The sequence below is a fragment of the Balaenoptera acutorostrata genome, chromosome 15 (genome assembly GCF_949987535.1).
Source record: "Balaenoptera acutorostrata chromosome 15, mBalAcu1.1, whole genome shotgun sequence".
Lineage (NCBI taxonomy): Eukaryota > Metazoa > Chordata > Mammalia > Artiodactyla > Balaenopteridae > Balaenoptera > Balaenoptera acutorostrata.
This window is the reverse complement of record NC_080078.1, coordinates 67,992,260-68,019,114: the sequence shown is the minus strand read 5'-3', so window position 1 is coordinate 68,019,114 and position 26,855 is coordinate 67,992,260. Positions and strand designations below refer to the sequence as shown.

General features: G+C 40.0%; 1 protein-coding gene across 1 annotated transcript in view; it reads right to left on the bottom strand.

Moving 5' to 3' along the window:
- The window catches only part of CTNNBL1 (catenin beta like 1), a 164,829-nt gene that overhangs the window by 114,091 nt on the left and 23,883 nt on the right, over positions 1 to 26,855 (bottom strand). Inside the window, exons 2-4 of the mRNA XM_007193144.2 lie at positions 21,067 to 21,255; positions 16,843 to 16,949; positions 7,736 to 7,875 (exon numbers count right to left, since the gene is read on the bottom strand). Coding sequence (XP_007193206.1) covers positions 7,736 to 7,875; positions 16,843 to 16,949; positions 21,067 to 21,255 — 436 coding nt within the window. The remainder of the gene's footprint in view (positions 1 to 7,735; positions 7,876 to 16,842; positions 16,950 to 21,066; positions 21,256 to 26,855) is intronic.

Here is a 26,855-nt window from a genome sequence, read left to right as displayed (position 1 = left end):
ATTGCTGTTAGTCAATTCTTCCCACAGAATGGCCAAACCCTCACTATTGCCTTCATTTTTTCTAAAACCTCTAAAATCTAAAATTTAAGCTAACAACAGCATGATCCTCCCTTTCTGGGTCACAATGGGTTGGAAGATCTAATTTTGTATTTCAGCTATGCCACAGAAATTCAGATTGATCAAGTCCTTTTCAGCCTCTAAGGTCTTATGGGACAGGTATCATATTTTTCTTTGATTATTCTTACACCATGCTCACAAATGGGTCACATTAAACCTGGGGGAAAAAAGGAAAAGAAAATTTGACAATGGTGATCGTTTTATATAGGAACAGAATAAATGTCTAACTTTTACCAAGAAAAGTCATTTCTTATAATGGTCCAGTGGATATCTCCTTGTCTACTACACTCCTGCCTCAGTTGAGAAGTCAAACAAGAAATCACTTACCAGCTACCAGGTCTGGTAAACAGCTCATCAGTCCTACCACTAACTGATTTTACAAAAATTCTCAACTTTCACCAAATAGCATTTCAGCAAGGCAGTAATGAGTCCATAATTGTAATCAACTCCCGAGTAATATAATATGATCCAGAAGATAGAGGTCATTTGAAGACCAGAAAGAGGAATAAGAAGAGAAACTAAAGATAAACAGATGAACTCTCAGTCTTAATGAGAAAATTCAGCAGGGTCTGCCACCCATCCAGCATTTCTTCACAAGCAGACTCTGGGCATGGGTGATAGGTTTTTCCACTGTAGTTACAATTTCATTTCACAAGGTAAAATGCTCTCCCATCCAAGTGCAATAGGAAAACAGAGAGCCTGTCTCTTTGCGAATTACTAAAAACACAGTTTCTGATAGCCTATTTTGTCATGTCGGGTAGAAAGGCCACCCCACTCACTCCCTCTGCACCTGTCCACTACTGGGGCAATAAGCCAGTATAATAAGAGGTGAAGTAGAAAAGACCAGCTGGGTACAAAATGGCCCACAACACAATGGCTTTTAGAAAAAGAGGGGTGTTTGCTTTTATTTTGGCTTTAGATATTTGTTTTTTTGGCCTGATCTCAGGTAGAGTCTTGGGACAGAAAGGGAGCATCAATTTCATTAATCTCCAGTGAGGTGTGACCATAAGGAACAAAATTATTAAAAGAAAAAAGAGATAAAGAGGAACAAAATATATTAAGCAGATGGCTTTTTTAAAAAGTCCTTTCAAAAATGCTTCTTTAAGAAAAATGACCAGTCTAGATTCACAGTATGTAACTGATTTAATGGAACAAATGTGGGGTTTTTTAAAAGGCATTTTTTTTTTTTTTTAAACTTTGGGTTTATTTTATTTATTTATTTATTTATTTATGGCTGTGTTGGGTCCTCGTTCCTGTGCGAGGGCTTTCTCCAGTTGCGGCAAGTGGGGGCCACTCTTCATCGCGGTGCGCGGGCCTCTCACTATCGCGGCCTCTCTTGTTGCGGAGCACAGGCTCCAGACGCGCAGGCTCAGCAATTACAGCTCACGGGCCTAGTTGCTCCGCGGCATGTGGGATCTTCCCAGACCAGGGCTCGAACCCGTGTCCCCTGCATTGGCAGGCAGATTCTCAACCACTGCGCCACCAGGGAAGCCCCAAATGTGGGGTTTTTTAGAAGTCTGTTTTTCTTTTATTCCTAGATTAGAAGAGTGATTAGATATAGCTCAATTAATGCAGATGAATTTCTAAACAGACAAAATGGTCTTTTTCTCCTTTTAAAATAATGGCACAGAACTACCTAGAATGAATCTAGATTCTTAATTTTACCCCAATCCTTAATCAAAATAATGAGGGCAAAAAAATATCCTCATTCAACATTTATTAAGTACCTACTAAATGTTAGTGGGCACTATTAGGCCACAGGGGAAATGTCCAAAGCAGGCTACAACCACCCTAGCCTTCCAAGGACATGGAATTCACCTAAAACTCATAAGCAAGATCAAAAGTTACATTAAGAGGTCCTTTTCCTAGATTGCCATTTTGGCACTTTTCTCCTAATCTGACTTACTTCAGAGCATACTTAAATGGCTCCAAAAAATGGGTGGTTTATCAGTACAGATTATCAGGGAAGTCAGACTACCAATGAGGAAAAGAAGTAAATTCTTTTCAGTGTAATTTTGATTCTAGAAATACCAAGACAAGAATAGCTCTTAGCAAAACAACAGCTTGACATATAAAGTCTTGTTAGACAGTGCTTGCAGGAAAGCACTGGAGCAATAGCCAACTCCCTCCCAGTCCAATTAGAAGAAAGCCCTTAGGAGGCACAAACCCTTCCCAGCCCTATTCTTGCTCATTAGCACTGGGGCTCGAACACAAGGCACCCCTGACTGTTGTACACACCCTCTGGGATAATATGGTGTGTCGTATAGACCCAAACTGCTCAAGTGCAATTGATCCCTGATGGTCTAAAAAAAAACCCGTCTGCCCTTTATTTTCCAATTCCCACAATAATTCTTCACAAAATCCAACGGGACAACTTTGCAAGCTCTCCTGGCTTTCTAGAGTTTGAGAAAACTAAGCAGTAATTTAGAAAATAGTGCTAATGACTACTCCCTATTTCAGACAAAATAGAGCTGTCCCATCAGGACCAATGATCTACTCTGTAACTAACAAAACAAATCTCTCCCTTCCTGCATATTAGCATGCAACCAACTGTACTGATGCCCTAAGTTAACAGTACAATGAGACCTCATTTTTCTGAATCACAAATGGGTGGAGAGAAAGCAGATTTGAAAAAATCTGGTTTATATTATTCAATAGTTCTTATTAAAGAATAGGGCACTTAGCTGGGAAGCAGGGGTCATGATTTTAAAAATAAATAAAGCCATGGACCTGATATCCCTATAAGTTTGTAGTGACTACGTGAGCACATCAGCTTCCAGCACGTGAGGAATGGCAATTTCCATTGCCATGGTAGAAATCGTGAAAATAAACTTGAAATGCACACTAATCTCCACATCTATCAAAAGCTTACCCATCTCCAATGCCCAATTCCCTAAACACTGCCAAACCAGAGATGACCTACGTTTTCTCAGAACACCAATGGTACTTCCTGAGCATAACACTCCAAGGGCACTTACCACACATAGTAATGTGAGTGTTTTTGCTATCAACTGGAGTTATTTATTTTTTAATTAATTAATTAATTTATTTTTGGCTCCATTGGGTCTTCGTTGCTACACCCAGGCTTTTCTCTAGTTGTGGCGAGTGGGGGCTACTCTTCGTTGCGGTGCGTGGGCTTATCATTGTGGTGGCTTCTCGTTGCAGAGCACGGGCTCTAGGCGCGTGGGCTTCAGTAGTTGTGGTGCACGGGCTTAGCTGCTCCACAGCATGTGGTATCTTCCCGGACCAGGGCTCGAACCCGTGTTCCCTGAATTGGCAGGCAGATTCTTAACCACTGCGCCACCAGGGAAGTCCTCAACTGGAGTTATTATTTGTTTCCCTGATAGCACCCAACAGGGTTTATCATACAAAGGAGGAACCCAGTAAATGCCATGATCTGCCATAAGGACTTTAGAAAGGATTCCACTGACTCTTCCCTCAAATTGAGAACACAGCAAATGACATATAAAAATAAGATATTTATGGGGGCTTCCCTGGTGGCGCAGTGGTTGAGAATCTGCCTGCCAATGCAGGGCACACGGGTTCGAAGCCGGGTCTGGGAAGATCCCACATGCCGTGGAGCAACTGGGCCCGTGAGCCACAATTACTGAGCCTGCGCGTCTGGGGCCTGTGCTCTGCAACAAGAGAGGCCGCGATGGTGAGAGGCCCACGCACTGCAATGAAGAGTGGCCCCCGCTTGCCACAACTAGAGAAAGCCCTCGCACAGAAACGAAGACCCAACACAGTCATAAATATAAATAAAATAAATAAATAAAGTATTAAATAAATAAATAAATAAATAAATAAATAAATTTAAAAAAAAATAATAAGATATTTATGGATTTGCTGCCCTAATTTTTTATTTTTCTTTTGGTGATAGCAGAAGAGGTGATTAGCCACCAACTGGGGTTCTGTCTTCCTCTTGTTTTATTCCTCCTTGGTCCTTTAGGCGAATTGAGTAAATCTGGTTTAAACTGGGCCACAGAACTGATTGTTTAGCAATACCTTAAGAAAATATCTTTAGGGACTTCCTTGGTGGCGCAGTGGTTAAGAATCCGCCTGCCAATGCAGGGGACACAGGTTCGAGCCCTGGTCCGGGAAGATACCACATGCCACAGAGCAACTAAGCCTGTGCGCCACAACTACTGAGCCTGCGCTCTAGAGTCCGCAAGCCACAGCTACTGAGCCCACGTGCCACAACTATTGAAGCCCGCGTGCCTAGAGCCCGTGCTCCACAAGAAAAGCCACTGCAATGAGGAGCCCGCACACTGCAACAATGAGCAGCCCCCGCTCACTGCAACTAGAGAAAGCCCGCAAGCAGCAACGAAGACACAACACAGACGAAAATAAAAATAAATTAATTTATAAAAAATAAAAATAAATAAAATAATGAAATACCTTTAAATGTACCTTTGATTTTATTTTTCTGTAGAAACACTCCAAAAGGGTCACAAAAAAGGGCTCTAAACATGTTTAAATGATTTATTTTAAAGGAAAAATTGTTTTAAAAAGCAATATTTCTAAAGGCAGCAGCTGTTGAATCCCACCTTGTGTTCCCTCCTAATGCATTCAGAGTGACTCTTCAATCCATGTGCGGGGTGTGCCCCTCCCTCTCTGCCCCTCACCCCCAGAGGTGCTCTTCACGGACCAGAATTCCTCTCCACAGCCAACTGATGGCTGAGTTCCAGCCTCTCAAGGGGGGAGATGAGGCACAGAAGCGCTGACAAGCCCTCACCAGCAGCAGTGATGCAGAGCGCCAGAATAAACTCTGAAGCTGCTTCTCACGGTTGAAAGGACGAGGCACAAGCTGTTTTCTCACATCCTCTGCCTCTTAAGGTTACAACAAACCAGCCTCTGATCCAATTAAAGTCCCTATAGTTTATGTTTTCTCAGAGAAGGACAAAGCAAAGATGACCTATGCTTGCTGGGACCATAACCAGCCATGTATGGTCTTGGTTGATAAATGAAGAGTTAAAAAAGATTTAAAAATTTAAGTCCGGACTGCCACGAAATTGTTTATTCATGGTAAGGTGTTTCGGGCAGTTACAGCTGTACAACAGTAAATTGTTAACAACCGTTTCCCGAAGAAAATTTTCCATTATAGATCACAGATAAGACAAGAAGCAGAGTGCAATGCTACTGGGAGATCAACATTCCAACTGATAGAGGATATGTAAGATGCAAGTCAAGAGGGCCTACCCTTTCTTGAAACCACTTTCAAGAAAAACGGTACTTTGAGGAGGATGACATTTACCCTAATTGCTGCATCTAATTAAAATGAGGTAATTTAAAAAATTTCAAATGCACTTTAAACTTGATGTAGGGCATAATTAAAAAATTAGATTTAAAAAAATATCATTAGGGCAGCAGGGTGAAGGTTAGCAGACAAGAAGGGGAAAAAACAGTTTAGCTCTCAAAAAACAGGAGGGAAATGGCAGTCTGTCAAAGTTATTATAGGGGGACTTGTTTTTTTCCCTTCTTAAAGACCAGAACGTAAAAACTTGGAACATCTGTGCCGTTGTCTTTCCCAAACATCCCGATGTCGAGCACACTTCTTGTGTCAGTCTTCTCCCCAGCAGGAACCAGGCTGGTGAATCAGCAAAGTGTCAGCATCTTCAGAAAGCTGCCACTATTATTTTGAGTTAGCAAGAATAAAAAAAGAATAAGAGTTGTGTTTCCAGAAACAAAATAGGTGATTGCTGTATAAATACACAAGGTAATGGGTGACTATACAACTCTGTCAGAGATGTAGTAAATCCTACAGGGAAAAGACTCACGGTGCATTAGAAATGACATTGGACTGGAAATCAGGGGCCTGGAGCGCCAGCCTCAACCTCAACAGCTAGTGGTCCAACATCTAGACCTTAGACTTGTTACTAACTAAACAAATAAGGCCCTGGACTAAGTCATCTCTAAGGTCTGTTTGGATTCTGAAAATCTACCATTCTTAGGTGAATTGAAATGTGAAGTCACAATCAGAACTCTTGGTTACTAACTCTGTGAGGACCAGTTAGTACCTTGAATAGGGCTATTCGTATGCTAGATACTCAATAAGTTTACTAACGGATGCTGCTTGAGCATCAGTGCAGCCTATGGTTCCTGGGGGTCTAGCACAGTGCCTGATAAGCACTCAAAGCCACGTCTACCAAATGAATTCATGAGACCCATACCAAACTCACCCAGAGACAAGCTAATTGACTAGGGTCCTCGTACAACCCAGAACCTCCAAGTGATGAGTATGGGGAATATGCTCATTAATCTAGGGACTGACAGCAATTCTCCAAACTGTCTAACATTCCATGAAGTATCAGAAATGGCTTAAAAGATCACCCTTCAAGAAGCCTGCATTAAGATTATTCACTGATTTATTTCTATGAGAATTATCAGGCAGGAAAGAACCTAGTCAGACATGCTCTCAGGAGAGAGATTACCAGAAAGATGAAAATAACATGAAGCAGCAGCAGATTTCCCATGAATATCACTCAAGCAGACTAACTACATTTGTCTCTTACCTTCAGAAATCTGGATTCAAACAGAACAACTATTGGAAGAGAATTTGCTTTAATGACCATAACCCCAACCACAGGTACATCAAAAACCTTTTCCACTAAAGCTGCTTCACATCTGATAGCAAAGACAAAGTATAAAAAGGTTTAAGTCATGATTCAGCTTCAGTTAAAAGTAACATTTACTAAATACCTACTATGTATCAGAAACTGCTTAGCACTTATATGAACTCCTTTGATCCTCTCAATAACACTGAAAGGCAAAAGTTTATATATATATATGAATGTTTATATTTTTTTCCAGTAAATGCCATCCACGAATATACACAGTATCATTCCCACAGAAGAGTTTATAGCATTTAAGTCTTGAAAACAAGGTGGGTGACAACTGAATTCACAATTTTTAGATCCTTCGGTAATTTAATCTTCTATGCCCTTAAGGCTGTTAGACCTTAAGGTGTCCAGGTCTGGTTACGTCCCAGTGACATAACTCATCTACTTTTGCAGATGAGAATACTAAGGGCTGGAGGGGCACCAAATTTCATACAGGGAATCAAACTTAGACCGTCTGTTTAGGTCTAATGCTGTCAACAAATACTAAATGTTATTGCACACCTAGCCTCTTTTAAGGAATTGGGAATATAGCAGTAGACAAAGTAGATAAAAATCCCTGTCTTCCTGGACATTCCAATGTGAGACTAGAGGAGGGTTCAACTCCACTGGGCCATCTGTTAGCAAAATGATGTCTAGATCAACAGATAAAAATCCTGTCTGGTTTGGCAAAATGGGCCAAACCCATATATAATGGGCCCCCAAATCAAGATCCTGAAAAATTAATGCTGGTAATGTATGAACAGGATACATCACGATGAATTCTAACACTAGTAAGAGCAAGTAGGACAATTAAGGGTTGCCCAAGATTTATTAATAGATAAAAACCAGACTTTCGAATGAGTAAAGAGCAGCATGTGATTCAAGATGGGAGAAAATTAAAATGGAAATAGAAAACCAAACGTGACAGCAGACATCAGCAGAGACAGACAGGAGAAGAGAGTAAACAGCATTCCCCCACCACGTCTGCCTTCCTACTGAGGACAGATCTGAAAGGATATCTGTATTATCATGTCCAAGCAACCCGAGGAGAGACTGAACAGCATTCAGCTCTACCAGAAGGTGGTACAGGTCTGGCATGGTGGCCACCACGTGCATCTCCTGAATGATGTCATTTAGGTCCAGCTCGGATTCCATAAACCTAGGAAGGGAAAACAAGACAGCATTATTGAAAGGGAAGGGGGGTACAATCAGTACTGAGGAGCAAACAGCAACATAATCCAGACAGAGAGACCATCTGTCAAAGTGTCTACAACAGACCAACCAAGAAGTATGCTCATCCAAAAATCATACTGTCACACAATTTCCTTGGGAAATCGATTTCCTCATTACAAAAATCAATCTCAGATTCAGATCTCACTACAGGGTTCCCCTTACTCTTGCAGTCACAAGTTGCCTTTTAGAGGCTTCGAAAGCATTTTGCAGCACTGGATGATCTAGCTGCCCACCAGTCCTGTGGATTAGCTACCATTACCCCTTGGAATGGCAATTCACTCTGCTGCCCTGAACATAGTTATCCTACTGATCCAAAAAGGGCTTCTCTTACCTACCACTTCAGATCAAGAGCCAATTATTCCCCTTACCCAAAGGAAAGTACAGAGATTCTGCTGCCATCCAGAAATACCTTCCCCTCCCCCACACCCCTTCCAATGAGCTGATTAAGAGACAGATCCCAAAGTAAAGTCTGGCATCCTGTAATCACCACCATACCTTAAGTAGCATGATACTTCACTCACATTTCCACACCTGAACCTTTCCGCAAACCTATGCCCGGGCACAAAGAACAGAACTGCTTTGCATTCACCTCTGCATGCCCTCCCCCAGTGTTTGACACAGAAGAAATGCCCACTAAGCCTTTGATGAACAAGACAGGAAGGTTTGTTCTGAGAAGGAAATGAGCTAATCCAGGTAAAGCAACTGAAAAAATAACTGGCTGAGAGGAATCAGTGGTTAAACACACTCTGGAGCCAGACTGCCTGGCTCTGAACCTCACTTCGCCACTTAGCCTCTCTTTGCCTCAGTTTCTTCATCTGTATAATAAATGGGATAATAAAGTTACCTATCTCGTAGGCTACTGTAAAAAGTAAATGAAAAAATACACATAAAGCACTTTAAAAATGTCTGACATGCAAAAAGCACTATGCATTTGCTCTCATTTCTATTACTACTACTAACACATATAATATGTCCATCTTCCCTTCCAGAATGTAAGCTTCTTAAAGACAGGAATTATATCTTTTGTCTCTATGTATCCACAGATACCTGCTTAACTGAATTGAGGCCACAAAGAAAAGGAACATAAGCAGGGACTCCTGAAGTCATAAAGGACTCATCGACTTCCAGATGCTGAGGAGCTGGGCAAATACCACCTCTTCAGAACTCTGGAGATTCTGTAAGAACAAAATCTGGAGACTGTAATTTTTTTAAAACATGTCCATAATTTAGACAATATCTTACCACTGTTTTTCTCCATTACTATTTTTAATCATAACATTTATGCATTTTTTTTCTGATTATAAAACACCACTTTTTGTAGAAAACTGGGAAAAGGAAAGATAAGCCCTCAAAAAGTAAACCGAAATCATCTATAATCTTATTAACCAGAAATAACCATTGATAATACTCTGGTATGTTTAAGTCATTTTTTCTCAACTCATAGCCTTCCCCCTGCCCAAAAGTAGCCTACACAGTACACAGTTCTATATATAATTTTTGCTGTTGTTGTTAACATAGTCCGAACAATTCCTCTTATCATTAAACATTCTTCTACAGCAGGAAAAGCCAGTATCCAACAGGGCTGTCAGTCCTTCTGCTCCCTTGGCAAAATCCCTCACTGAGCACAGCATCTCCCCTGCTGAGCCCAGACATGGCTTCAGAATCCTTCTCAACATAGTGTTCCAAGAAAAGACTACCAATCAATCACGGAGAGGGAACAGATTAGGCCTATCTGAAAGTCCTATTCTAAATAATACATTTTAAAAAGCTACATGGTGTACCCTTGTATAGATGTTCCATAATTTATTTTACCAATCCCCCTTTGTCAGACATTCAGATGGCTTCCAATTTTTTCCCTTATAACAAATGACACTAAGATGCATGTATTCATAACTATCGTGTTAGGATAATTCCCAGGAAGGAAAGTACCAAGTCAAAGAGTATGCATAACTTAACAGGTTTTGATATATTCTGCCAGGAAGGCACCAATAGTGTATGAACCCTTGTTTTCCCTCACCCTCTTCAAAAAAAAGTATTATCTATTTAAAATCTCCTAATTGAGACGGGAAATGTAACTTTTTTAAATTTTGCATTTCTGATACCATCATGGTAAAAATTTTGTTAATGTTTACTAGCTATTTGTATTTCTTTTTTGCCCATTTTTATATCAGGGTGGTCATCTTATTATTGATTTATAAGCACTCTATATATTAATGAAATTAATCTGTCATATATTGCAAAAAAAAAACCCAGAGAAAAATATTTGTCCTTTCATTTGTACATTGTGCTTTTTGACATAAAGGTTTTTAATTACCTTTGCCTTATGAACTCTATTTTACCTGTATTCTGAGCAAAGTTTTTTCTATGCTAGGATCAGATATACGGTGTACTTTTATGTTTATACATTTTTAAATGTTTAGGAGTAATAAAACTAAAATCTATTTCAGTGTATAATATAGGGCAAAGATCTAACATTATATTCTGCAAATGTCTGGCCAATTGCCCCAATACTATAACCTATCTCTTTTCCACAAATTTGAAGAAATGCCACCTCTATCATACACTAAATTTTAATGTGTACTCTAATCTGTTTATGGGCTTTTCACTCCATTTCATTGATTTGTCTGCAAATTCCTGAGCCAGGACCATACTTTCATAGTGTTACAATATATTTTATATCTGTTATTGCAAAACACTCCTATGTTAGCTTTCTTTTTGAATGCTTCCTTGTCTATTCTCACCTGCTTATTATTCCAAGTGAACTTCAAAATTACTTTTGTCAGAACCCCCTCATACCACTTTTTTTTTTTAAGTCTCCTTCCACAGTGCTTACAAATAGATTACCTTTTAAATCACTAGTTCCCCATCACCTAAAGTGTGGAAACCAAATCAGAATCATGACATGGAAGGGCTGGTGCAGACTTCAGATATTCCACGGGGCAGTAGATCTATATAATCTTTGAATCTAATGGGCTCAGCAAACCTCTAAGGCTTATTTGCCTTACATGGGTAGTTTAAAACAAAACAAAAAATCGGATTCCTTGAGAGTAACTTGACAGAAGATTTTTGCAGCTCACTGGGAAGAACTAGCAAGGGAGACTGGGCACTAACTAGTAATAAACAAAATCATCTTGCACACAAGGAAGAGATTTGGGGAGCTGAGTGATAATTAGTGAATGAATGTCAGCCTGGAGAGAAGCTTCTGGTGGTATCCTGCAGGGCTCCATCCTTAGGTCTGTTTAGATCAACTATATTATTTTATTGTTATGTTTTGATCAACAACTTGGGTGAAGATATATAAAAGGCAAACTTAACAAATGTCATATAACACAAAGCGTATAGTGAACATAGCAGCTGACAGAATCCATTCAAAAAGTTTCTGACAGGCAATGATGATGGGCCAAATCTAACAGGAGAAAAATTACCTAGGGTCTACGTGGAGAACGCATTGAGCCAAAAAGTCAAGTACAAATACATGGGGCAGGAAAGACACAGTGTAGTAAGAGGACATGTGTAGAAAGGACCTGACGGTTTTAGTCAACTGTAACCACAATACAAATCAGACCACGAAACAGTTCTGCCAGGACAGAGACTACTTTTCAGTCATCTCTGGACACCTAGCACTGGGCACACTCCCTGGTCCACTGCAGAAACTCAGCAGATGCCTTCCAAATGAAGGAGCAGAGGAGAGCAGCTGCCACAAATGCTGCTGTGGTTTTAGGCTGCTTAAAAGAAGACAAGATAGTTATGCTGATTAGATGACCATAAAAGTCTGTGACATCTGTTATGGGAACCATACTTTAGGAGGGATATGGAAACTAATTTGGGGAAGCAACTGAGGTTATAAGGAGTCCAGATATCCTCTCACAGGAGGATTTGTTGAAATTCTTTTTCGTCCAGAGTTGAAATCTTAAGAGTCAGAGCTGTCAAATGATGAAATAGGTTTCTCTGGAAAGTTAGATCTTTGTCACTGGGGGTAATTAATAAAAGGTGATATAAAAAAATCAATGATGAGAAGGGAGAAACGGCCTGTACCTTTCAGTCCCTTCCAACTTTGAAATCCTTCTTCCAAATATGCAATCTTAACCAAATATCTTTAAGTTTAGAAAGTCAGAAAATTATCAAAACAAAATGAGCAGAAAGTCAACTGTGAGCAGGGAAACAGCATAAAAATACCACTGGGGTCCCATGTGACATGAGTAACAAGATATAGTGGGAAATGCCTGGAGGTAGGAATGATACTGACCTGGGTCACACCCCAGCAACATTATTTACTGGCTGTGTAAACATTAGCAGTGTGTCAGTAAGTATTTATGGGCACATACTAGGTGCCAGTCACTGTGCTAGGTACTGAGGATATAACAGATAGCAAAGTAACCCCAGTTGCTGTCCTCACCGAGCTCCTAGCCTAGCACAAATACAAATAATCTATTACATACAATTCATTGTAAGGATATCCAGCGTTGCCCAAGAAAATTGCCATTGGAACACAGAGCACTTGGCTCCAACCTTGTCAAGGGAGACAGAATATTAACTAACCTATCTCTAAAACTCAACTTCCTTAATCTTCCTATCTGAATTATAGTAAGGATTAAAAGAGATAATAAAATGCCTAACAAGTGTTGGCACGTAGCAGGTAGTCAATGAATCTAGATACCCTCAAGTTTGCTACACTATAACAAAGAAAATTCTCTTTTTGCTGACAAAAGTACAAGCCTACTCATTTAAAAGCACACACTACAGTATTTGCAGACGGCTGCCTAGGGATTAGGTATACCTTCAGCAACAGATGACTCACAGCTGGGGAGAGAGGATCAAGCTAGAGGTCAATGGGAAAGCAATAGAGCAACATATTAAAACAGTAACCCAGGCTGAGATGGGGTCACTGATTCCATCTGGTAGGACGGAGAATATTCTGCTAGCTTGCCCATGTACATTTCCTTCAGACCAGCAGGATGTTCTCCCTCAACCACAAAAGTGAATTTTAGCAAGTGATCAGCAATGTTCAAAAACACTATAAGAACAACAGAAACCAATGAGTCCTCCTGCAATCACAAAACCAGCTGTAAGTGCACAGAGAACACGATGCTTCCTTCACCTTGCTAAATCAGCAGTTCTCAAAGTGTGGTCCTGGGACTGCAGGTGGTGGCTGGAGATCCTTTCAGGGGTTTATAAGATCAAAACTATTTTTACAACAACTCCAAAACATTATTTGCCTTTTTCACTCTCATTCTCTCAGGAGTGTACGGTGGAGTTTCTCAGACAACTATACAATAATGTGATGATACCATTGCCCTAATGGCTAATAAAATGTGTACTTGAATATTCTAGAATTTTCTTCGATAAGTACTCTGGGGTACTCAATAATTTAAGGGCGCAAAGGGATCCCAAGACGAAAAAATTTGAGGACCACTAAACTAAATAATTCTGCCCCTGCAAAAATGAAGAGAAAAACTACTAAAGGACTTACTAGGGAAACAGCACACTCTACTAGATGTGATGTTTGGGAGAAAGATCACACCGTGCAAAGTAGAGGCTGCATAAGAGAATTGTCAATTGAATCTGAAATGCAACCAAATGAAGAGAGGCATTTTTTGGTATGCAATCAAAATGACAATTGCATATATGGGAAAATAAATTTGAATGTTTCTGATCTCAACCGGAAAGTTTCATTCAAATATGCTCTAGCAATTTTCATCTTAATTGCACCTTGCGGGTCTAGAGAATTATAAAAGACACTACATCAGTATGAATTCAAGAACTCAAGGTTAAAACACAATGTAGTTTCCTAACTGCTTTTGGACATAAAAAAAAAAATGTTCTTTATGCATAATCTCAGTTTTCAAATGTTTAGATTTTAAAACTAAAATAGTATATAAATTTTGTGTGAATGGAAAACACTGTTGATATTTTTAAATAAAATAACATTTTCTTAAAACCAGTTCATGAATTGTAACAATATAGCATATGTGGTACCTAAGATGTAGATGGTGAACATAAGCTGCAGAAACTCGTTGCTCTAAAATGACAAGTACAGGGCTTCCCTGGTGGCGCAGTGGTTGAGAGTCTGCCTGCCAATGCAGGGGACACGGGTTCGAGCCCTGGTCCGGGAAGATCCCACATGCCGCAGAGCAACTGGGCCTGTGAGCCACAATTACTGAGCCTGCATGTCTGGAGCCTGTGCTCCGCAACAAGAGAGGCCGTGATAGTGAGAGGCCCGCGCACCGCGATGAAGAGTGGCCCCCGCTTGCCACAACTAGAGAAAGCCCTCGCACAGAAACGAAGACCCAACACAGCCATAAATAAAAATAAATAAATTAATTAAAACAAACAAACAAATGACAAGTATACCTACCAAGTGGGCAAAGGTAATACTGCCATTCCAAGAAGTAAATTGGATTTCTTAAATTTCCAGTGTCATCAACCTATGGCATAGCTGCCTCATAATGTATCCTTGGGTTCCAAGCAATAGGGATGTAGTAAATATGACATCAACTATATAAGATCTCTCTTGTTTACTGAGTGCCTACAGTATGGCAGGTACCGTGCTAGGTACTACAGAGACAAACAATACACACCAACTAAAAGGAACACAGAGTCTAATGCAGGAAGACCGCTGAGTAAAGAAATAACAATAAAACAAATGGCAAAGATGTTAAGAGAGATCAAATTCACTGTGGGCAAGAACGTAGGGAAAGAGACCTGCTGGTGACAGAACTAAAGGATATGGTGGGGAATTTGGCAGTAGCTATCAAAGTTTAAAATGCACATGCCCTTCAATCTGGGAATTCAACATTTAGATGTGTATCCTATAGAAATACATGTACACTAAGACACATGTACACAGAGGTTCACTACAGCATTGTTCATAAAAGCCAATATTTAAAATAACCAAATGTCCATCTATAGAAACATACTAAATAAATCATGGTAAATTAATAAATAAATCATGGTATCTCCAAACCATGAAATGCTATGCACCAGGCACAAAATATAAGGTAAATATGCATGCACCAACACTGAAAGATCTTCCGTTATGTGACCAAAAAAATCAAGGTGCAGAATATGTACAGTATGATTTAGGTAGGAGAAAAATATTTGCATATTTATATATATGTAAATAAGTGTACAGAAAACAATCAAAAAGGATACGCACAGAAGTGTTCACAGGTGCTATCTCTAAGTAGAGGAATGGAAAGGGGATCAGTGCAGTGAAGGACAGCTTTCATTTTTCATTCTACTATGCACTATTGGTATTTTTTACGATGACAATCTATTCGTGTATTACTTATATAATCAAACACACACACACACACACACACACACACACACACACACAGAGCAGTATGACAAGTGCAATTACTGTTGTACGGTAGAGGTCAGCACAAAAACTGATAGGGCTCTGGCGTGGGGAAAGCTGAGCTCTGATCTAGCTACTCCTACTGTCAAAGGGGGCTGTGGCCCTAGGTCTAGTAACCAGGTTCTCCCCTCTCCACCTCCTTACCCACAGTACAGAGAGAACGTAGTGGACCACATTAGCCTTACCAAGTTGCCATGAGAACAGGATGCCCTCTGATACCTCTGTGCCTTTGTTCCTGCTAGTCACATTGCCTGGCATGCCTTTCCATGTTTTCTGCCTAACTAAAATCAAAATCATTCTTCAAGGCCCAGCTCAAATACCACCTCTTCTGTGAAGCCTTCACTAGCCCCCGACTTGGTATTCACTGCTTCTTCCTCTTTGCTCCCACAGTACTTTGCTTGTATTTCTTTTAAAGTATACTTCCTTCTACCATGCATTTATAGTCAGTCTCCCTAGTAACCTTTAAACTTGAGTGCAAAGACTATACTATTCAACTCCTAATTGCCTAGGGGCCTTAGGCATATGAAGATTCATTAAAAGTGTATGTCCTAGGAAGGAGGAAGGGAGGGAAAGAGAGATTTAGGACATTAAAATCTGTATAAATATGAAAATCCATTTACTTAGGATTCAAAACTGATGCAAAGTTATCAGATTCCTCATTATAGCACTTCACAGTGCACTGAGGAGCTGGTGTAGTAACAACCATATTAACTATCATTTCATGAGCCAGACTTACTATGTGCCAGATACTGAGCTAAACACATGGCATTATTCTCATTTATTCTTCACAACCACCCTGTGAGGAAGGTACTATTTCTTTATACAGATGAGACACCTGAGGCTAAGAAAGGAGAAATGACTTACTCAAGGTCATTTGGGAGTCACACCCATATTTGTCTAACCCCAAAGCCTTAGACATTTCTCAACAGTAAAGCTATCACTAATGGCAGCCATGGTCAGTCTTCCTGGGGCCTTGAGAAGAGTAATGCAAAAAAGAGTTAACGTAACAGGCCTGATCCTTAGAAGGGCCTGGTTAGGCTGGCAGCTGGGAACCTGGCTTTTGAAACAATTCCTAAGTGATAAGGTTGATTTGCCCATCTGGAGCACTGAACATCTGCTTTCCTTCTGTGAGTCTGGAATTTTGGTAGCTGTTGCTGGCAGAGAATGCTATGATCTGTCTTCAATAAATACCCTGGTCTCAGAGTCTCAAACGGGCTTTCCTAACAGAAACACTGCACATGTGATGATGTATTTCACTGCTGGAAAAAGGAGCATGTTGACCCCTCCCAGTGGAAGGGAGAAAACACAGGAAGCTGCACATGAATTTCTCCAAACTGCCTGATGTGTCTTTTCCCCTTGCTGATCCTATTGTGTATCCTTGAGTACCACTGACTCCGAGTCCTGTGAGTACGTCCAGTGATTTCCCAAACATGTGGGTCATCCTGGGAAGACAAAACACACAAAGAGCAAAACAAAGTAGCAAACAAAACATCTCAGAGGAGAAAGGGCAAAAACAGCAAAACAGAGCCTTACTTCTCTGGATTGTCTGGAAACTTGATCCGCAACTCTTGGTTTTTGTATGATCTTTTTTCAAATGTAAGGATCATTTTCTTCACTGAGCTTTCATCCAATGGTTCTTCCTGGGGTAAAGAGACAAATGCAACAATTTCAGTCCAAAGGGATTTCTTATTCACTAATCACTACTTCTTTCCCGTGGCTCTTACATGCCATTCTGCCTCTCATCTTTCTGGATTAACTGTACAGTACATACTTTATCTCCCTCATTAGAATGAGAGTTAAGGGTGTACATCACATGCTACTTTGTATCATCACTCTGTGTGTCTCACATCCAGCACAGGAAGTTCAACTTAAGGCATTAAAGACTCACTCATTCAACAAATATTTCTTGAGCATACTGTATGGCATGGAGTAAGCAACGATATTAAATGAATATTGTTTAATATTTATTTCGTCCTTCTCTTCTGTTGTATAGGTAAGATAACATTTAGAGGTTTAAAGAACTTGCTCAAGGTCAAACCCTGAGTCAGTGACAGTGCCCCTCTATCTTTTCCCTACACCGGGGGTCAGCAAACTATGGTCCATATGTCAAATTCAACTTATAGCCTATTTTTGTACACCCATAAGAATGGTTGTTAATTAGCAATAGTCACTGCTTTGTGTTTCTTATATTATACATCACTGTATCTTGTCCTTACTAGCTACTGAGAAGGGTATCAGACAGGTACCTGGAATCCCGATACAGCAACAAGAATTTAGTAACCTCGCTCAGAGGAAGCATAAAAAAACTAGCAAAAAAAAAAAAAAAAAACTAGCAGACCATACAGAATATTCTTACTTCATACAGTGGAATAATACCTACAAAGGTAAATAAAGTGAATTTTTGAAAACAGAATCATTCGCCCCCCCCCCAAAAAAAAATCTACACTAAAGTTTCAGAAATGTTTTTTCCTCAGTTTATTTCCCAGTTTAAAGTAATGTGCTGCAGTACACTCTGCCTCTCTAACACTCTCCGAACTCCTAGCTTCGTAACTTTGTAGTCATTGACCAAAACTCACACCTAAAAGCAATAAAGAAACTGCTATTAAGAGAACCAGAAATAGATCCTTCTGGAAAGCACTGAATCATCTCATAATTTTTTAAGTACCCCAAAATGTTAGCTATTATGTTATTAAATTTAGATTTTGGCATATTGAGTTTTTTTTTTTAATTTACTTATTTTATTTTTGGCTGTGTTGGGTCTTCATTGCTGCGTGCGGGTTTTCTCTAGCTGCGGTGAGCGGGGGCCACTCTTTGTTGCGGAGCACAGGCTGTAGGTGCACAGGCCCCAGTAGTTGTGGCTCGTGGGTTCTAAAGCGCAGGCTCAGCAGTTGTGGAGCACAGGCCCAGTTGCTCCGCGACATGTGGGATCTTCTCGGACCAGGGCTCGAACCCGTGTCCCCTGCATTGGCAGGCGGATTCTTAACCACTGCACCACCAGGGAAGCCCCAACATATTGAGTTTTAAGTGGGAGATACCTATACATTCATTTTGGGCATGACACCTTTCTTAGATTTTATCAATGACTCCTGGACCCTGAGGTACTCTGTTGGAACCCCACCCGCTCCCCAGTGTCTACAGCTTTAAGGAGAGGTACCCTGACTTGGTAAAAAAAACTGAAGTCAGTGCCCTGGCTCAGTCAGGACTCAGAGCTTAGCTTCACTACTTACTACCCACGTGGCAACGTTACTTTGCTGAATATAATCTTCAAACCCTCACCAAGTCTAATTGATTCTACCTCATAAGTGAATTCATCCACTTGGCATTTAGAATAAAGTCCCAAATCCTTCACATGACCTATATAAGGAAGGCCTGGCAGGATTTGGCCCAGTAATCTCTCCAACCCCAAACCTCTATTAGTGGCCCATGTCTGCTTATTCACTGTTGACTCTCCAGTGCCCATGATAGGGCCTGGCACACAGGAGACATCCAATGAAGATCTGTTCAAGGAAGGAAGGAAGGCAGGCAGAACGGGGAAAACTATTACCTGTATCTTTCAAGGTCATAGAGATGACCTAAAGACATGAGGTACATAAAATTGTTTTATAAACTATATGACACTCTATTAATATAAGCTGTTATTGTAACTATTAGCATTATTGTTAATGTACCCAACTTATCACTGGGATTTAACTAAAATAATCTAAGTTGCTACGAAAGGGTTAAATCACTTTCAAGCAATCTCAGTACCTACGGCTTTTCTTTCCCTTAGCTAACATCCTGCCAACCCTGTAGGAAAAAAACTTTATTAGTGTTAATAACACAGCTCTCATAGGATTCCCAAAGTCTTAGCCTCTCCAGGGTTTGGCCTTCCCTCCTTTAATTTCTCTCCAACACTGGGGGAAAACCGAATTATCAGTCTTAGTCATCGGCCACAGCAGTATCTCCAATAGCTCAACGTCAGAAACCAGAGGGAGATTTCAGAAAGATGAATGCTGGTGATGTAGCACAAAAAGGACAATAATATTTTACAAGTTCACGTGACTTTACAGGGGCAAACATCACTTGTTTTTCATCAAATGGGACTTTGGTGGCAGTGAGAAAATAACTCCTGGACTTGTAGCCTTCCATACGTCATTTTTACAAAGCGACCTCTTTTTCCCTGTCCCTTAACAGAAGGGCTGGTCCCACATCCCATTTCTGTCTCCCAGGCTAGAAACCATTTACCCATGACAGCTACTATCCTAATCCTCCAGTACCAGCCTTGCCCGACACGGGAATTATACCTGCCAATTAACTGCCGCTGCAGGGCTAACAGATTGATCAGAAGCTAGTAAGGAGGGAGGGAGAAAGGGAGGATGTGCTACACACACTGTTTGTCTAAGGCTGGCAGGGCTGCTGCCCTCAGAGAGGAAATCCAGGACTGTCTCCCACCACAGATTTCCAAAGTGTCACCATCTCTTAGGGGCAGACCCCCGAATTACCACTGGTAGAAATCCTAATAAGGAGAGAGTTACTGTCATAACACAATAAAGACCTTTTTGGAATATGAATCAATTTTTTTTCTTCTCAGATTCACACTCCAGCTTCATTTTTTAAATCCAAACTTAGCATCAAGTCTTTGAGGGAACCAAAAAACAGCTGGCTCTTAAGAATCTATTTCTATAATTCATACTGAACAAAATGCCAGAGTGAAATAACATACAAGTTAACACTTAAGGATTTAAAGAGACACAAAAGGTAAGGTCACATTATTTTTAATCACTGATATTTTACCTCTATTCTTTTCAGCTTCATTCATTCATTCATTCAATAAATATTTGTTAAGGGCCTACACCAAGTTCTAGGCATTGCTCTGAATGCTAGAGATACAGCTGTGAACAAAACAGAGCCAGTCCCTGTTTTCAACAGAGGTTGGGGAGAGGATAACAAATGAGTAAAATAACAAACAGGAATTTCAGATCATGATAAGCGCTGTGAAGACAGTATACAGAATAAAGTGATAAGAGAATAAGAGAACGACTTGCAGGGCTACCTCAGAGACAGGAACGACTTCCCTGAGGAGGAAACATCTGAACTGAGACCTGAATGAGAAGAAACCAGTCATGAGAAAGCATCAGGGGAAGAAGAGCATGCCAGCAGAGGACACAGAAGGAAAAAGGTTCAGAGGCAGGAGTCAGTGCAAAGGCCTTAAGGCACCTTGAGGAACAGCAAATAGAAAGGGCCTTGGGTATCTCTTTCCCTAAACCATATTTTTTCAATCGCATCTAAATACCTAATCCCCTGACTGTGCCTTTAATTTCTTCAACTTTGTTGCTTTGCGAAGGCCATTTCAACTGCCTGAAAAGCCCTTCTTCCACTTATTTGACAGAATTCTACTCCTCTTTCAAAGACTATTGACTGTACTTAAAAATGAGTGCCCTCTATGTGTCCTCAGTACTGGCTAGGAAGCCTCTCTGACCCTCCTCAGTCCATACTAATTGCCCCACAGTTCAGTGCTTGGGCCTCGATTATAATATATAATCCAGAATAATTTAAAAACTCTATCTGTAATGTTCTTTACAGCTTGTAAAATGCTTTCCCAACTCCATTATTCCACTTAACCTTCATGTCAACACTGTGAAATAAGTATTCTTAACCCCATTTTACAGATTAAGCTGGGAAGTTCAGGGAAATTAAGCATTTAGCTCTGAATTACACTCTACAGATGCTGTGTCAGGGCCGAGCATCTGAGCTCCAAGCCCAACTCTGCCACCTTACCTCTTCCTCTTCCTCCTCACCCTCTCTGTCAATAATTTGAAGCAGCCGTTTTTTGTCATCATCTGCTTCTTCAACCACAGTCGTTTCCTCCTCCCGAAAGCGGCCACGCTCTCGAGTGCCAGCTTGTCTCCGACGCATCTTCAGTTCTTCCTCTTCATCATCCCGGGGACGTTTTGTGCCCCTGTTGGGCTAAGAAAGAGAAAAAAGAAACACAGGATTTTAGAGCTGGAAAATATGTAGAAGGGCATACATACCAAGCATTCTAAAAGTTTTCGAGAATTCCCTGACTGAAAAACACCACAGCATACAATTTCTCCCACAGAATGAAGTAAAGCTCTAAGTGGTTATTTTTCAGACCCGCAACGATTCTATAAATACATGATTACAGTCACCTACAAGGTAGCTGGCTTTTGTTACAGGTATTTTTCAATATGCAAAGTTTAGCACTTCACAAAAGTTCCTGTATATACAGAAATCACGGGGAACAAGGCTACTTTGAGAAGGGAACGCTGGGTTAAGCTCAATTTACTAGTTAGGATTCAGTCCCCAACACCAATCCCTTAGTACCTGGTTTTAATTCAGATTTTAAAAAGATTATAGTCACTCACAAGTAATTCAAGCAGAGACTATTACATATTTAACTTCCAAGGGTCTACAACGTTCTAAATTCCTACTTTACAGCAGAGTAGAGTAAGGCCCAGAGGTCAAGTATTACCCAAGGTCACAAAACCAGGAGCAGCGCTGAAAATAGAATGGTACTTCCTGACTCCTAGTCCAGGGCTTTTCCCACCACACTGGTAGGGTCTCATTCTGCCTCTGACAGTGCAGTCCATGGAGGAGTTTTTACAATTGCTTGCCATTCAGCTGGAATAAAACAGGGCACTACTGAAATGGGCCTCAGAGCTGAGGAAAAAGAGCACCGCACTAGATATCAAACAGCCCAATATCTCCATTCAGCTCTAGTTACTACTGTGCAACTCTGGGCACATCATTTAACCTCTCTAAGCCTTACTTTCCTCATCTGCAAGTGGAGATTATCACCCTTTTCTCCCTGTGAACTTCAGAAAAGATGTTTTTGCGTGTATTTTTAAAATTTTTTTCAGCTTTATTGAGATATAACTGACATATAACATTGTGCAAGTTTAAGGTGTACAACATGATGATCTGATTCACATATATATTGTGAAATGATACCACAATAAGGTTAGTTAATACCTCTATCACCTCACATAATTACCTTTCCCCACCACCACCGATGGTGAGAACATTTAAGATCTCAGCAGCTTTCAAGTATACGATACAGTATTATTAACTACAGTCACTCTGCTATACATTAGATCCCCAGAACTTATTTACCTTATAACTGGAAGTTTGAACCAAACGGTGGCAAACTGTAGTGAAAGAACACTAAACAAATACATAAAATTATTACTATGAGTTACTTAATCCAAATGATTCTGTCTTCCCCAACACAAAACATTTGTGTTAGGCGGCTCTTCAACGAGCTTTTCTTTATCGGTTACAATAACTGCACACACCAACAGTGTGCTAGGTGCAATGTGGTATGTTACTACCAAAGTGAAGAAAATGCTACATTCACTGCCAGCCTGCTAAGTTGCTTTTGGTGATAACAGACAAATTTCTATTATACATGATACACATCTCACCCTGTGACTTATAACCCACACTGTTACTGAACTCTGCTACCCCAGTGGTACAAAGGCATTCCCCTCTATATTCATGTACCCTGCTGGTTCCACATACCAGGTACTTCAGTAAGTCTAAGCATATGACATTGCTTAGAAAACTCACATTAGACAATTTGGTTTGTGGGGTACCACCTGCTATTTTTCACTCTGTTCCTGAGTCTCCCTGGGATGGATTATAATTTCATATGATCACACTCTATTTCCATAAATATAAAAATTACAAAAATCTGTTGTCATCGTTACTAGTCTACACGTTAAAAAACGAAGAAAAAGAAAAAGGAAATCAACATGCCAGTAACCAAAGAGTACAAAAAAAGGAGGTGGTGGTTTTCATGTGAGAAGGAGAAGGAGGTGGCTTGCTCCTAAAGGAGGGCAGGCTTCAAACTAGGTAGCTCCACAGCAGGTAAGGAACTTCAGCCCCCTGGGAGCACTAATTCTTTCAGGCTCGTAAAACAAGCCCTGCTGCGGTTCTGATTAGCATGAGCCTATTGCAGCAGCCAAATCAAAGCATGAGCTCCATAGTCCTCCACGGAGAGGAGATTTCTGGATTGTTTATCTCAGCGCAGAGAGAAAAGGCAGTGGACCACAATTAAAAGGAGAAAGCTAAATACTGCCACAGTTAAGAAATGCAAAAAAAAAAAAAAAAAAAGAACACTGGCAATGTCTCTTTTGAACACATCTTCCAATCCACTTCTGTAAAACAAACATTTCAGAGGTCAGGGAGGAGTTTCATTTATACCAGTAATAATTTCCACTGAAATAGCACTTTCCTTCTGCAGAACTTAAAACACTCCTTTTAATCTTTATCCCATCTCTGGGGATGAGAAGTAGTTAACAGTTCTATCTTATAAGCAGGGAGACAGGATGCCTGAGATCCTTTAATAAACTCTTGCAAAGACAACCTGGTGCCTTCTAAAAGTTGAAACTGATCTCTGGGAAGTTTGCCAATTTCCATGATTCCAGGACCCTAGCTGAGACAGGTCTGAGGGACTTTCAGGCAAGAACATATACCTATAAACATAAGTCATACAAGACGTTAGCCAAGTTAAAATAATATTTGTTAAACCATTCATTCAACAAATAATTTATTAAAGAATTCCAAGGCTTGAAGGATCCTCAAGTAATCAGCCTGGCCTAGTACCAGTCCCAGGCTTCCATTAGGGTAATGTCTAAATGGGGACACAGGGATAGACAGGGCTAGAACGGATTCTTGAGACAAGAATAGCTTTGCTAATCTTTATGAATAGTCTAAGCACATTCCTAAGAGGGCAACCTTTAGGTTTACCCACTGTATCTCCAATTTCCTTCCCCCTCATACAGGGTATTCGGCTTTAGCTCGCCTCATGGAGGACAACTCTGCAGCAGAGCACAGCAGAACCCATCCCACTGGGAGGCTTTGACATGGTTCCTTGACAAACATAACAGCTCCCACCTCCCTCTCCAACAGATGGATAAGCCTCCCAAAGGCCCTGATATATTTTATTTCAGCATTTTTCTCTCCCAAGGCAAAATTTTAAAAACTTCTGTTCTTTACTTCTCTTCTCAACTCACAATTCTTTTTCAGATACTAACCCTCCAAATAGAGAAGTTCCTACTCATTTCTGAAATTTGACCATTCTGGGTAATAAAGGTTAAAATTCATTTCTGTAACAAATATATAATAAGTGCCAACTATATATAAGGCACTGTGCTGGGGACTGGAGACACATGGCATAAAGACAAACATTGCTTTGCTATCAAGGGGCTTAACAATCTAGGACATAGCAGTCCAATCAAAATATAATGCAAGCCACAGATATAATTTAAAATTGTTTTAGCAGCCAAATAAAAAAAGAAACAAATGAAATTAATTTCAATAATATATTTTATTTAATCCAATATATCTAAAATATTACCATTTCAACATGTAATCAATATAAAAAATTACTAATGAGGTATTTTACTTTTTTGTTTTAAATACTAAGTCTTTGGAATATACTCGTGGTGTATCTCAACACAGAACCAGCCATATTTCATGTGCCCAACAGCCATGTGCAGCTAGTGGTTACCATACTAGACATCCCAGGTTTAGGGAATTTTCATCTGAGGGGTTCCTGTTCCCTGATAATGTCAAAATGAAATTGGATTTCTGGCAACACTGAATGAAATTGGGACTCATATAAAGCTGAAGTCCTATTTGTAAAAGATCCCCATTAAAATCTGTGAAGCTAACAACACCCTGCCCCAGAAATAAACTTCTAGATTATATTTACCAGTATTCACCACTGAGAGAGTGGTCAGTTATACAAAACAAAGCAAGAACATGTAAGTGGGGAAGAACCTAGGAACTGCCAAACTGCTTTCACTACAGAAGAGACAAAGGACTCTGGATCCAGAAAGGGAGCACTCACAGCCTGTCAGAGAGGTCATCAGCTCAGGCCTGAGCTCTCCTTGTGTTTTACACAACCAATCCCAAGAGGATTAAGCCAGTCTTACCAGTCACCTTTGGAGATTAATTTGTTTGGGTATCTGAAAGGTGTTCGGAATCCCTCAAGATGAAGGAATGACAAAAGAAATTGTTCTTAATAAAGTCATTTCTCTGCTTCTGCTGCCCACAGCAGAAAAATGATTAACTCTTAACTTCTGATGTACTAGAACATCAGCCTTTAAGGATTTTTACAATCTTCTACATTCCCTGCCTTATTCCCAATAGGTGGTGAGCGGAATAAATGCTCACTAAGCATTTGCCACCATCCAACCACACAGCTGGTACCCTTTCTAGGATACACAAAGGATTCCCACTTGCTCAAAGCTTATAGGAAGCTCCAAGAATATATATATAATACGTCTTTACTTTCCAAAACTCTTGATGCCTTGTGTGTGTTTGTGTGTGTATGATGAATGATATATATACCCATCCCCCTAGAAATAGAAATCAAGACATCTCCATGAAAGCTTTGAAAGAATTAAAAAATTAAATAAGCAATCTGCCTAAACTAGTCCCTGCATACCCAGACAATATCCAACCTAAGCTTTAGGTTTCATTTCTCTCCCCCTCTCTCTCTCTTTTTAATTAAAAAGCAGTGAGAAGCTGTAGCTATAATGAGGGGCTGTGGGAAAATGCAGTTATATTGGGCTCAAAGTAATGTACCATAGGAAGAGGCTACATCACCAGAACGAATCCTAAATTAAAACTCCACTATGAAACCAACCCCATTTCCTCTGAGCATGCAATCTATATTATCGCATTTATGGTCTGTCTCGACCTCAATTAGACTTGGGGGTGGGGGAGAAGAAAGGGGACTTCTATAATAAGCAATAATGGTATCATTATGATAAATTATGAAAACACACAGTGCAATTATTAATGTGAAGAGCACATTTGTACCAGGCTATAACAATGTAGATGTACACTGTGGGGGAACATCTAAATATAGCTCAATATTCCAAGTTACCTGGCTAAGAAATGGAATAATTTTCATAAAATGTACTTTCATGTTAATGGAAGAAAAATTTGTTCACTTTTATTAAGGAAATGGAAAAAATTCGAAGGAAATCTTCTATTAACTTTATAATAAACCAGGAATTCTTCACCTAGCATCAAGAAGGTCACATATCTTCAGAAAAGGGCCTTCCAAGTGGGGGCATAAAGTGCTGTTTCCTAAATATCAAACAATGGGAAAGACTCAAATGTGAACTGAAAGAGATAATCTAGTTTATCCCTCTTTTTACAGAAATAGGGAAACCTGAGCTCGGTGGGTTTAAGCACCTTGTCTGTGGTAGGCAATAATATAAGGCTTCTAATTCCCAATATAGTCCGTCTCCTCCTTCGCTATACTAACTAGTCATTCCTAACCTGTGTGCAATGGTGATATCCTGTCTGGAGAATGAATTTTGGAGTCAGATTTTCCTAAATTCAAATCCTGGTCCCTCTACTTAGCAGCCCTGGAAAGTAACTTACCCATTCCAGGCTTGAGTTTTCTCAATCTATAAACTAGGAACAACCTGCACTTTCACACAGACTTTATATATATATATATATATATATATATATATATATATATATATATATATATATATATATATATATATACATACATA